General features: G+C 51.8%; 1 protein-coding gene across 1 annotated transcript; it reads right to left on the bottom strand.

Moving 5' to 3' along the window:
• Positions 1–8,809: 8,809 nt before the first annotated feature.
• REXO2 (RNA exonuclease 2) lies at positions 8,810–13,178 on the bottom strand. Its single transcript, XM_050323221.1, has 7 exons — positions 13,040–13,178; positions 12,859–12,942; positions 12,556–12,633; positions 10,569–10,680; positions 9,918–10,026; positions 9,649–9,702; positions 8,810–9,230 (listed from the first exon to the last, which is right to left on the bottom strand). The coding sequence occupies exons 1-7, from the start codon at positions 13,169–13,171 to the stop codon at positions 9,101–9,103; spliced, it is 699 nt and encodes a 232-aa protein (XP_050179178.1). The 5' UTR covers positions 13,172–13,178; the 3' UTR covers positions 8,810–9,100.
• Between the last annotated feature and the right edge of the window lie 493 nt (positions 13,179–13,671).

Raw genomic sequence — 13,671 nt, forward strand, 5'->3', positions numbered from 1 at the left:
GATGGATGAATGGGCACATAACAAAAGAAGCTGCACTCAGGTCCTAGCAATTGGGAAGAGGGCAGCCTCAGGAAACACAGGAGAGAATAAGAGTTTTGGGAGATGTCCTTTAGACCCCAACAAAAGGCAGTAGGTCACGAGGACGACTCTTACCTGTTGCTTCTATAGTGATAGTTCCTGCAGGTGCCTGGGATGACTGGGTGCTGTTAGAGGTGCTAGGGATGCTCAGCGTCACAAGGGAGGCAATGCACTGCTGGCCATCTGAAGGTTAGTGTAGTCCAGAGAGTGGACACAGCACAGTGCTGTGGCACATGCCCTCAGTCAGTATTTGTCACAGCGCCGTGTTCTCAGGGAGGAGAGTGCCTGTCCTCCCCACACATGGGGAGGCTTCTCACCCTGAGCCCGTTCAAAAGGCCGCTGAGATGTTTCCTGTGAACAGAGCCTGCTGCTGAGCCAGGCTGCTTTTATTTGTTGTTGATTTTATTGATGTTATTGACTTTTCCACGGGGCACTTCGGGGACGCTTGCACGATCGCAAGTGCAGGCGCTACAAATTGCTCGGTGTTACACAGTGTTTAACTCGCGCTCTGCACCGGCGCCAGAGACACATTTTTATTAAGAATCTGTGGTAGTCGTTGCTTTTGTGTTTATGATAAAATATATAATGCAGTCTTCGCTGCTGCCGTCCCACTGTGGCCACCAGCTAAGGCAGAGTGATGATGTGTCATGTAAGCACTTCCCAGACAGCAGCAGTGGTACTCAGCGCACGGACTGGCTGCAAAGAGCTGCCGGGCTCTCTGTCGGCATCCCAACAGGCAGGGAGTGTGTAGGGGATTGCAGCACAAACCAGACCCGACACAGGAGCAGGGCTGCTGCTGCGGGGCTGTTCCCAAGCGGAATTTCTGCAAGTGAGGCTTGAACCTTGCAGGAATTTGTGTAACTGCAGGATGGTAGGCACAAGGGGTGAAGGGGGTCAGGTGCACCTGAAAATTTTGGAGTCTAACCCAAGGTCACGGTCACCTTAGCCACGGCAAGGCAGGCTGGGCATCTGCTGATGTGGGACAGGCTGCTCCAGAGTGGTGACATCTGGCCACCAGGAAGGTGATGGAGTCAGAGGAGGTTTTGCTGGGAGGAGAGGGGGATTAAGATGCAGATCTCTGATTGCAGCCTCTCCCTGAGGCATTTCTTCATGTCCTTGCTGCCCCTGCCCTGTGCATCCCTGCTGTCCACTTCTCCTGAGCAGCCGGCGTTGTGGCATTAAGTGTTTTAACCGGAGCTTTTCTAAACTGAGCTGTGGAAATGTGATGTTAACACAGCAACGCACACAAACACCATTAATATTTCAATATGTGGGTGAGGACAGGGAGAACATCCTTTGCTCCGTAAATAAAACAGGATCACTTGTTTTCTGCTCTGAGACTCGCTGCCTGCCTGAGACAGTAATATTTTAAAGTTGATTGGATCTTAAAATTGTAAGAGGTCCCTGGTGGCCCGACTTTAGCTGGCATTATCAGCTCAGCCATTGTCTTATGAAGCAATCTCCTCTTGAACCATCCTGTGCTCCCTCATCCTTTAAACACGCGCAGCCGGAAGCGACTCGGTTCTCTCCGGCTAAGGCTGTATGGTGATGGTGAGGAATGAAGATGAATATCCTCGTGCCTGTGACCTTGGCAGCAGCCAGCCTTGTCCTTGGCACTTGGAGCACCTCCGAAGGTTCCTGTTTGCCTTCCTTTATTCTCCAGGGATGGGTTGACAGTGCTGTCCTTCAGGCTGAAAAACACATCAAAGGGCAGGGCTGGGGGAGCGTGAGGGAGTGGGTGACATCCCACAGAGCACAGGGGGCAGGCTGGGCCACACACCAGGCAGGAAGGGGATGGGGCAGCCCACTCCTGTGGCCCTGTGTTCTCAGAGGGAAGTACCAGCACCAAGGCACATCTCCCAGCAAGGAGCACCCAGTCCTGTGGCACTCGGCAGCACTCTGGTGAACAGAGACCACCATGGTGAACAGGGACCATCCTTCCAGCAGCCTCTGAATGTCCCAGGGCAGTGTGCGTGGAACTCTTGCTGTTGGGATGGATTAAAACTGGTCCTGCTGTTGGGAGGACAAAGCAGAGGGTCCCGAGGGAGGGTGAGATGGGGACTGGGAGCTGCCACAGTGCTTTGGGCAGGAAAGATGTTTTCAGGTTCAGGACAAAATCGTTTGCAGGGACATGCCGAAGTCTCAGGGATGTTTGCACACTGGAATTTTAAGGATGGTTTCCAGAAAGTGGGGATATGCAGCTCTGGAAATTTGGAGGAAGAGAGGCAAAGGGGCATGATGTGCTGACAGGAATGGCCAAGGGAATACTGACCATGCCATGCCTGCCCAGGCAGAGGGGAATCCTGATGGTAGGTGGCTGTGGAGAGGGATAGGGAAAGGCAAAATGATCCTTAGTGGCTAGGAATGAAAGTTGAACAAATGCAGGAGAGAAATATGGGACAAATTCTTAGCAGCACGGTCGTAAAACAGGGGAATGGTTTACCTAGGGATGGCAGCACAGCTTGCCACAGTCTTTATCAATACCAGATATCACACAATCTCCAGGTGGAGAGCATCCACACTCTTCTGAAGGCTTCCTTTGGGATACCTTACCTCTGCTCTTAATTAGGGCTGTTTTAGAAGGTTAAAAATCCTACTGATTGATTTGCCTTTGCCGTGAATTTTCCTGTTGGTTTGCATCTGAGCCCTGTGAAACCAGGAATATGTGTCTGCTGTTCTTATTTCCAGCTTCAAATAATTCTTCCAAAATGCCCTCTTGTACAAAATGAGCCCAATACGTGTGCTGTGGTAGCTAGGAGACTGGCAGGAACGGTGCTCTCCGTGATTATCCAAAGCAGTTGTCACGTTATTCTCATTGCTAATGGTATATAATTATGTATTAAGGCTCTCTCCAGGTAGAGCATCTCAGGGCAATTAGAGCACACAGCAAAGGATACAGCAAAGACCCCAGGCCAAGTCACTTTGTCCCTCTGGAAAGGGAAATGATTGTCCCAGAACATATTGTTTGCGGTTTTGCTGCCTGACATGAAAGTGGATCCATTAGAGTGAGCCAGGACATGATGTGGCCGGGCCAGGCAGGGCAGGATCCCTCCTCCATGGTGGTCAATGCTGACACGTGCCTCGGTGCCTCCATCCAGTGCACACTCCTGGCTGGGGCTGTGCAGCCATTCACACCAGGAATACTTTCCTGTCATCCCTTTAACTGGTCACCATTTGTTCTGGAATGGGGGGGAATTGATTAGCCCTAATTTATCTACTCATGTTATTGATGGTCACAGACTGACTCAGATCCTGTACAAGCTGCCTGTGTTGTTTGACTGGGTGAGTACCTGTGACCCTGAGGGGGGAAGAGGATTATCCACGGCGTGCGTTTCTCCGGGGGCTGCAGAGCTGTAGGTTTGGCTGCTCAGCAGGTGCCTTCCACCTGGTCAAGGGACCTGGGTGTTTTTATTCCCATGGGATGCTGTAGCTGCCCTGCTTGTGGTCTCTCATTGCTGGGGGTGAGGTTTTGGTGAGGGAAGGGTGCATGTGCGGCATTGCTGTAATAACTGCTCGGTACCTGCTCCGTTTGCTGGCTCTGCTGAGGGAGAGAACAAACCCAGAGACCAAAACCTTTCCCATGTCTGCTTCAAGGAGAGCTGCTGCCCTGCTAATAGAAGGAATCTCCTTTTATGGGGAAAATGTGAGGCTTTCGTGTTCCCAGGCCAGTTCCCTGCAGGGAGAGCAGGAAGGGGAAGAGGCACTAGTTGCCAGTTCGATGCCAGATAGAGCTCAGAAGTCAGAGACGATGCATGTGTTTTAAAAACCATGGAAGGGAAATCACCAGGTCTGGGATGAATGTTCCTTTAGAAATATGGTCATTCCTCTTACCAGGCCTTCCCCAGTCTGTCACCTCTCAGCAGATCAGTGGGAATAATGGGGAGCCCCAGGGTGCTGCCTGTGCCCAGTCAGCCTCTCCTCTGCAGAGGGTCATAGAACAAAAGCATCATCCCAAACTTCACTGCTGCCTTGGATATGGACCCAAGGTGGGGAAGGCAGGAGTGACAAGACCAAGCATCACACAGGAATCAGAGAGGTGGGGTGCTTGCCTTCTCTGCTGACACATGTCACGAGTGCCACGTTCATGCAGACACCTACACAGCACAGGGATGCAGCCAGGGCTTCCCTCTCCTCCTCCCCTGTGCCAAAGAGGAACAAAACAATCCTCATTCCTGCAGGGAACTCTTGTTCCCTGTTGAAACAAGGGGATTATACCTGGAAAGGCAGCATGTGCCCTTAGGACCTCCCTTTGACTGCAGGAGCAGTCAGAAAACAGCCGCCCAAGGGAAACCCGTGGGCTCTGTGCAGCGTTCCCAGCCTGGCCCTGGCTCTGTTGCCATGCTCCCTGCCAGAGCTCCCTCCACTCGCAGCTCCGCAGCTCCCTGTGTTTGGGAGACACCACAAGACCAACTGCAGCAACAGCAGCTATGCCGTCAGGGGATGGCAGCTCGGGAGAACGGGTTGGGGGTGGGTTTTGTCTGTTCAGGAGCAGCGGTTTGAGCGTTGAAACCTGCGGGAAAGGTGAGGGCGTGGCAGATACATCTGGCAGGGAGCATCTCCCAGCCCGTGGGCCTCCCTGGCACGAAAGGCAGCTCCTGTCAGGGGTATTGGTGAGCAGAGGAGAGAAAATTGAAGGATGCAACAGGTTGGAGGAGTCGTGGGGATTTTGAGAGAGGTCAAATGCAGGCGTGGCAGAGGAGCCTTCCTCGCTGCTCCCCAGTCCTTGGGCGCTGCTGAGGGCTTGCTGCAGGTATCAGTACAGGCGTTTCCCCTCCAAAAAAGGTCTGGGCTCTGCGTGTGTGATGGCACTGGGAATCCAGAGCCGCCTCCTCCATCGTTATCAGAAGGAGTTTTGTTCCAGCTTCAGGAACAATGAGAACAGGCGCTGCAGAGCGCTGGCTGGCGATGAAAGTTTCTCTGAACCAACAGAGATTTGCTTCAAAGAGGCCTATGAAAAGGTTCCGCTTAATTATGGGGAGGAAATGCCACATAATTAATATATGCACACAAATATATCCGTGCATGCAGCCATCCCTAAAAGACTGGGCACTGCAGAGAGCCAGGCAGATGCTGGCGGTGCTGTGGCCCCGACAGCTCCCAGTCTAGGCTGCTGCACTGGAGTCACGTTGCTGCCAAAGGGAAACGAAAATCAGTTTTATTTTTAACTTGGCTAGAGGGAAAGAGGAAGGAATATCTCACGGTGGAAGGAGTAGATGAGGACCCTGGAGATCTCAGTTCAGTCCTTGGCTCCACTACAAATTCCCCACGTGACCTTAGGAAGGTCACTTCATCTCTCTGCGCTTCATTTCCCTTCTGCAAAGTTTGGAGAGCGTGATCCTCCCTCTGGTCTTGTCTGTTGGGCTGGGAGCAGAGGCTGATTTTATTCCATTGCAGTGCAGTGCATGGAGCTGGCGGGGTGCAGGAGAGGACTCTGCCTGGGCAAGGTTCAGGGCTCATACAGGCTGCGTGGTCTCTTCAGAACACAGTTCCCCCAGACATCCTGGGATAGGGGCTTTCGAGGGTGAAAGCCAAAGCCTTGTCTTTGGACAGCAGAAAAATTTGTACCTCCGTTCTTTGTTCACTCTCCAGGCCCTGTAACCTGCCCTTGACACCCAGAGCTGGGAGGGGTCACAAGGTGCCATTTGCCTCTCAGGATAATTGTGTTCTTTTCCAAAATACCGTCTCTGCTAGGCCCCATCGCACCATTATCACACCCATTTACGCTTTTGTCCCCGCTGGTGTAAGTGCCGGGGAATGGATCTCTCATTGTCACCTCTCCCTCCCCGCGCCGCTCGGCACTTGACTGACAGCCCGTGCCCCGCTCGCGGCTCCTCCGGCGCGGCGGATAAAACATCGCTGCAGCACCCGGCAATTTACGGCCATTTGGATCCCATCCATCAGCAGGGAGGCAGGTCCCTGATGCCAGAGGGACCCTGTGTCCCCATGGCTCGGGAGGCTCTTCCTCACCCCGCCCCCTGTTTTGCCTCCTCTCCTCCCTTCCCTCTGCCCATACTATTCCACTTGCTCTCCCGCTGCAAGGACAGTCCCGGGAGGGGCGGGGGTGCCCCATCCTCGCAGGGCCCAGGCGGCTGCAGCAACTTCCCGACAAGTTGTGTTTTACGGGCTGGCCGTGGGGTAATTTTGCACGTCCTTGTTTTGTCATTTAGGGCACTTAAAATGTCACAGAGATTTCACTATCCTAAAAGCTTATCTGTCAGCAGGAGAGAGTTATTCCAGTAAAAGGGTATCATCAACGGCAGCAGGAGGAAAAAAAAAAAAAAAAGAGACAAAAAAAGACATGTCTGAAGGTTTTCTATTCCGGGCTCTCTGCAGCCGACCTTGAGCTGGTGCAGCTGCACCAGGCGAGTCCCAGGGCTGGTGGGCAGTGCTGGCAGCAGTGCCAGGGTGGGCTGTGCATTGTCCCTGCCACGTCTGAGCATCCAGCTCAGCCTGAATGAACTAGGGATGATGTTGCTTGGTCACTATTCCCTTCACCTCCTTTCCTGAGGTTGGTGTCATGTCTGTGACGCAGCTGCCAAAGGCAGGAGCTCTTTTGGACTGTTGTGGTGGAGCCCAGGCTGTGCCTGGGAGCAGAGGGGGGAAAGGGCACAAGGGTTTCTCTGGAAAATGGGAATGGGAGCAGGCCTCACTGAAGCTGGGGAAAAGTGTAGTTTTTGTGTGGCATGTATTTTTCCTGATTTCTGTGGTTTCCAGCCAAATAGTGCACTGTTGATGGATGGAGAGACTGAGAGGTCTCTTAGGGAAGGGAGGGAAGAAGAGGTCTCTGCAGGGAAGGGCAGAGAAAAGATGGGAAGGGAGGAAGAGAGAGAGGGATGGATGGATGGAAGGATCATAGGAAGCTCAAATGACTCGTGTCTGGAAGGAGTTTCCAAATGGGAAAGCCTCCATCCTGGCAGCAGCTGGAGCTGTGGGACTCCTGTTCTGAATAGAGAATGGGAACAACAAACTCCTTGTGCAGTAAAGGGTTTAATGTGCTGTTGAACCACCTTGATCCTGCCCTCTGTCCTGGGGGGAGGATTTCCATGAGTGTTAAATGGGAGAACAGAGGGTGGGTGTTTCCGAGCAGAGCCATGGCACATTCAGGGCAAGGATTGCTCCAACACCTGGCTGGATGTGGATAAGTGATGTGGATTTTAAGTTGCTCTGTAACCCGTGGTACATTATTAATGTGGTATTAAGAAGACCTGAGACCTCTCTGCAAATTCCTGTTTCAAATAAGTAATTAGAGGGGCCAGCATAACTTATGAAATTCCACTGAAACCCCCAGGCATACTCTATATTTGAGAAAGTTTTATCAGCTACCACATTCAAAAATAGTTCTTTGCATTCCTGTATCTGGAACCTCTGTGATTGTGGGTGCGATGCTGATGGAGCTTTCAGAGCATCACACGTGGAAACAACACCTGGTGCAAGTGCTCCTGGAGAAGGGAATAGTGCAAAGCTGGGGGGTCCATACCCCTTCCCCCTCCCCAGCCCCTGCTGCGGGAAGGAGCTTTGTTTCCAGCCCAAAATAACACACACTTTGGTGGGGTTTATCTGTGCTCTGCCAAGTGCGTGACAAATTTGTACTAAATCAGAACTTCAAACGATGCCAGCAAAGAAAACCAGGAATGCTATTGCATAACACAGGGAAATGAGATAAAAATCCTTCATACAGCACCGTTACTTCAGAAGCAAGAATAAACAATATTTAAAAATGTATAAACACAGGTGGCATATTTTCCTAAAAAAATGTTTTGAGAAAAACAAAAGCCTCTTAAAAAGGAATAAAATATGAAAAGCAGGAGAAGTAGGTCACAGAAAGGAAAAGTCAAAGGAAGGGTAGAAAACTAACAACATGGAAATGAAAGACAAAGAGGATTCCACGGGTGTGTCCATGATGTGGGTCCAGGCAGCTGCTGGGACAAGGATGAACCGCGTGTCCTGGGCCCTAACACAGCACCATCCCAGGGTCCCTGTGGCTGGGGGTCAGCTGTGCTGTGGGGATGCACCCCAGGCATCTCTGCAGGTGATGGCTATGCTGGATAAACCCATCCAGGGATGTCCCTCAGGCTTGCCCACAGGTACTGGTACATGGGAAACAAATGTCGCTGGAATTGCCAACCTACCCGGGACTGTGACAGAGGAGAGAGACATTTTACAGACTCATTTATTTGCCCCATTAACCATTTTAATGGCCTCTCTCCAATAACAATCATTCCCAGGGCTGGCAGAGCAGGTGCTCCAACGATCAGTGGGATTGAGAAGCCCTGGATGGCTGTTACTATTAATGCCTGTAAATAAAAATGCACCAGGGAGCTGCACACCCTGGGCTGTTACAAGGCAGGTACTTTCAAAGTGAAGATTTAAGTCTGATGCAGCTGCCTTATTGATAAGGACTCAAAGAATCGTGGAATATCCTGAGTTGGAAGGGACCCGCAAGGACCATCAAGTCCAACTCCTGGACCTGCACAGGATAACCCCAAAGATCCCACCGTGTGCCTGAGAGCATCGCCCTTCCTTTGGAAGCTGCAGACCCCAATGAGATCTCCCCTCAGTCTCCTTCAGGCTGACCAACCCACTCTTGTTAAATACCCATGAAGGACTGGCACCCACACCACTCCAGTGGAATGACAGTAATTTCCCAGTGTTCTCCTCTCCAGACCCATGAGCAGGTGTTTCACCTGGCTGTACGGCGAGCACCGAATAAAGGCTGTCCAAAACCACCATCTTTCAACAGACCTGTTTTATTGTGTCGTGAAAGACTGCACCTAAAACCAGGTGCAAGGAGTATCAAACAGCGTGTTTTACCTAGAACATCCAAACCCAGGCGCTGCTGAGGCCCAGCATGTCGACTTCCCGCTCAAACTGAAAAGCAGCAGCAACTCAGGCTTCCGTCTGCATTGAACAGCTGGTAAGAAACAAGGTAACCCAGGGTGCAGCTTCCCGAGAGACTGGCAAACAGAAAAGAACCAGGAGATGCATCTAGTGTGTGCTAGGGGCGGCGTGGGAGGAGGGGAAATCAGCTGGCAGCTTTATCGCTCTCCCCGTTCTCGATCAGTTTCCGTTTCTTCTCATCCGTTTTCCTCTTGAAGATGTGGTCTCTGTAGAACTGGAGTTCTTTGATGCTTTCCCTGATGTCATCGAGTGCTCTGAAAAAGAAATCGAGGGTTTCAATGCGCCTGTGTGCACCTCCAGCTACACCTGGATCCCAGCAACACTGAAAACTTCCAGGCTGCAGGAAACCAAACTGATGTGCACGGCTATCAGACTCTCCTGTCAAGACTCTCACCTCCCCATTTGCAGTTCTCCAATTGTACTGTCTCTGTGACCATCTCTGCCTCAAAACAAGGGCAGATAAACCCCCTTTAAGTGACTGAAGGGATGAAGAAACTCCTGGTCCTCTGGATTTTAATTATCCCTTTCCCTACTCTAGCAAGGCTTCAGACAGGAGGATACAAATGTCTGACAGGGAGCAGAAGCACACAGCCTCTACCTGCATCAGACTCAGGATGCTGACACAGGGAGCCCCATATCCTGCTCCAGAAGAGCCTGGAGCACAAAGCTCACCTGTGAGAAGCTGCCTTCTTTGGTGCAAACTCATACTCCTCTGGATACCAGCGTCTGCAAGTGGAAAAATTAAAAAGGAAACTGGGCTTCAAAACCATGTCTGCTGACTGCTGCAGGTTTGTTACACATGGTGAAAGAATTTTGGTTCCACTGACACCCAGAGAAGCCACAGCTCTGCGAGTCCTCCTGATGTGAACTGCAGAGCCCCAGCATCACAAACAAGCGTCCCCAGGGTATCCTTCAAACCACTTAATTGGGGGAACACTTACCTGCAAAGTTCCTTGACAGTGCTCACATCAACGATCCTGTAATGAAGGTGCCTCATGAACTGCGGCATGTATTTGTCAAGGAATTTCTTATCTGCATGAACAGAGTTTCCTACAAAGACACAAAACAAGATGTTTCTTCAAAGACGCTACAGAGCGACATGGAAACAAGCGGCAGGATAAGCGAGCTGGGAGAGATCACAGGGGAGGAAAAGCCATTCACAAGCAGCTCATTTATCCCATTTTCTAGTAAATATGATTGTAGAGGTTTGTCAGATTTTCATTGCAGGATCACAGGGGGTTTAAAAACTAATACCCCTAGTAATTCCTCTGTTAGTACTTCCACAATTTCTGTCACACAGATAAATATCAAAGAATCGTGCGAACATCGAGTTTTCCGCCAAGTGAAAGTGGCCATTGGTATTAATTTCACTCAGCACCCATCCAAAGACTGTATGTGAACATTCTGAACACAGTTACAGGTAGCAGGACACCTGGAAAATCCATATTTGGCCTTTGACTGGATACCCAGTGAGGAAAAGATGCAGCATAGAACACGAGCACACCCCTACCACGTGCATCGGCAGGTGTTTGCATCCAGATGGGAGTGCAGGAGGGATGAAGCTGCTGTTGTTAAGAAAGAAGATGCTTCACCTGCGAGAGGACAGAGCCCCGGGGGTGTCTGCTGCCGCACGAAGGACAGGAACTCGTACTCTGCTTGCTGCAATGAGATTTTGCTCTCCTTCACAGCCTTAGTAAGGCCAGACTGCAAAAAAGAGCCAAGTCATAAATCAGAAACACCCTGCCACAGACACTGTCAGGAATGCTCCAGTTCTAAAGTAAATGTTTAACTCTACAGCAAAAGGTCAACCCTTTGAGTGCAGTTTGTTTCCCAGGTAATTCCTGAACTGGGTTCAGTTCTCTGGGACACCCCCAGCCCCAATTCTCCGCAGGAACCTCCTACTTGGCAAGTAAAACCAAGGCAGGTATATAGTCCTGGCAGCACTGACCTTCCTGTGAGGGTTGGGCTTTTTCTTTCCCTTTTTTTTTATTTCTTTGCCTACTTTCTTGAGGCTCTTCTCAATTACCAAGACATGAGGTCTCATTTATCCACCTGCCTGTCTATGACCCAGGAGAGCATTACATCCCTGTTTCATGAGAGGCACTCACCTCCCCAGCAGAGAGCAGCAAGTATCAGTGAACACAAGCAACCAGGATCCTGCCTTAAGTGTTTATCAAGATTCCTATAAATCAGAAAAATTCCTCCCTTCTTTTTTTTTCAATAGTTAAATGTCAAATCCTCTCCAAATGTTCTCAGTGATTTATTTCCATCTGGCTACGCTATATATTTCCACGGCTGAGCTGCAAAAATCTACTTGACAGATCCAAGTGGTGGTTAAAAAATTCATTATGTGGCTGCATTTTCATCTATATTCTAATTGCTTCTCTTCTCTTAGTCAATTAAAAATAAGTAGCTCCTCAGGAGCAATGAGGACACGTGTTACCATCTCCAATTCACTCCCAAGCTGAAGCTGAGCTGGAATCCTCAACTGGATCAGGGGAAAGCACCCATCACAGTAAATTAATATTCATTTTCCAAACTCCTGCTAATCCTTCCCACAGAGAGTGAGATGCCGAAGGGAGGAGAAAGTGGGTATATGGGTGTCTTAAAACTTCAGCCCTTAATTGAAAACTAACTTGAATTTCAATTCATCCATCAGGGATTGGAAAATCCATTTGCTCTCTTGCTGCTGGCAAGGAGGAACCTTTCTTTGGTGGCCCAAAGAACTAAAAATAATCTTTTGCTGCAAAAGCGAAGTGAAAAAATGCACAAGGTTCCCAGTGCTGAGGGGACAGGCAAAAATAACAGCGCAGTGTTTACAGGCCTGTTTAATCCCACAAATACCAAAATCTGCATGGGGAAATCTGCATTTCATCAGCTCTGGACTGTTCTGTACTGATCCCGCACCTGTTCTTACTTGGGCCTTCAAGCCTCACCTTCTCCTTCTCATCTGGAATTAGTCTTTGAATTATTTTGTGGAAGACAGAAGAGGATTCACTGGGAGGAGCTATTGGAGGAGCCAACCCAACCCAGCCTATGCCGGGGCTCCTGCAGAGGCAGGAAAAGGGATCAGCTCCACAAGAGGACCAGGGAGCCAAACTCCAATTCCCAACCTCACAACAGGAGGAGGCAGCTGAGGCCACACCTTGGGGGACAGGAGCCAGCGGCACATCCCTGAGCAACAGATCCCCTTCTGGGCTCCCCTGCCTGCTCCAGCCCTCTCAGGGCTGCTGGGTGGTGCCAATGCTTCCCGATCTCAAGGAAGTAGCTTCCAGCACTATTCCAACTTATTAAAAACCAGGCTACAAAGCACAGGCTGCTCTAGGCAAGCTGGAAGATGAAGGCTAAGGATTCCTGAGTGCAGCTTGCTTTGTGCCACACATCATTTGTGATACCTTGGGCAAAACGTTTTGCGTCGGCTCCCTGCTACAAAATAAGGATAATGCCTCCCGTCCTCCATCCCCTCTGACTGCAAACCGCTCAGCACAGGAGTTGTCCCTGCTAAGGCGGCCGTGCTGCAGCTGATCGCTCGGAATTACACGTCATTCTCATCTGGCAAAGGCAGAGAAGGGTTTTTACCTTCCCGTGATGCTCCTTGCACCACTCGGACATGCTCTCCAGCAGCTCGTCGGGCTGGTTGATAATCAGGTTCGGGCCCTGGAAAAAAAAAAACATGGAAAAAAAGAAGTAATGGAAAAAAAGTTTAGAAGCGACCAGAAGTTTAGCCGCAAGCACAGGCAGAGCACGGCGCAGTTTCAGCCCCGAGACACGAAGTGCAGGTGACGCAGGTCCCGGGACGGGGATCCCCCCTGCCCGCCCGCTGCTTTGCTCCCGCAGCCCCTGAAGCGGCGCGGGGCCCGGCAGGCCCGTCCCGCCCCTCACCTCGGCCAGCACGTTGAGGTCGCAGTCGGTGATCAGACACGCCATCTCCAGGATCTGGTCCTTCTCCACGTCCAGGCCCGTCATCTGCCACGGGGCGAGCGGCCGCGTCAGCGCGCCCGGGGCCCGCGCCCCCTTCCCCGCCCTCCCCGCGCCCCCGCCGCCCCGCGCCGCCGCCCCGCACCTCCAGGTCCACCCAGACCATGCGCTGCCCCATGTCGCCGCCGGCCATGGCCGCCGCCCGCCGCCGGCCCCGCCACAGCCGCCCGCCGCAGCTCCGCAGGCGGCCCAGGCCGGCGCGGCCGCCGCCCAGCATCGCCGCCGGACTACAGCTCCCGGCAGCTCCCGCGCCGCCGCCCGCGCTGCCCCGGCTGTGGGCGCGCCGCGGGGGCTGCTGGGAGCTGTAGTGCCGGGGTGGAACGGGGAGCCCGGCGCGCTCCTCCCCGCCCCGGGGCCGCGGAGCGGGGCAGCACCCCCGTCCCCAGGGAGGGGCTTCACCCGCCGGCTTTCCCCTGGGACATTCTAATGCTCTTCTCCAAGGCAATATTGGAATATTCAAAGGGGATATGAGGCAATGGGTTCAAACTGAAAGAGTAGGTTTAGATGAGATACTGCAAAAAAGTTCTTTACTGTGAGGGTGAGGCACTGAACAGGTTGCACAGCAATGTTGTGGATGCCTCATCTCTGGAAGTGTTCAATGCCAGTTTGGTTGGGGCTTAGGCCAGCCTGGGCTAGTGGAAGGTGTTCTTGCTCACGGCAGGGGGTTGGAATGAGATGAGCTTTAAGGTCCCTTCCAACCCAGACCATTCTGTCATT

This window comes from Myiozetetes cayanensis, unplaced genomic scaffold (assembly GCF_022539395.1).
Source record: "Myiozetetes cayanensis isolate MyiCay16 unplaced genomic scaffold, myiCay2020 scf29, whole genome shotgun sequence".
NCBI lineage: Eukaryota > Metazoa > Chordata > Aves > Passeriformes > Tyrannidae > Myiozetetes > Myiozetetes cayanensis.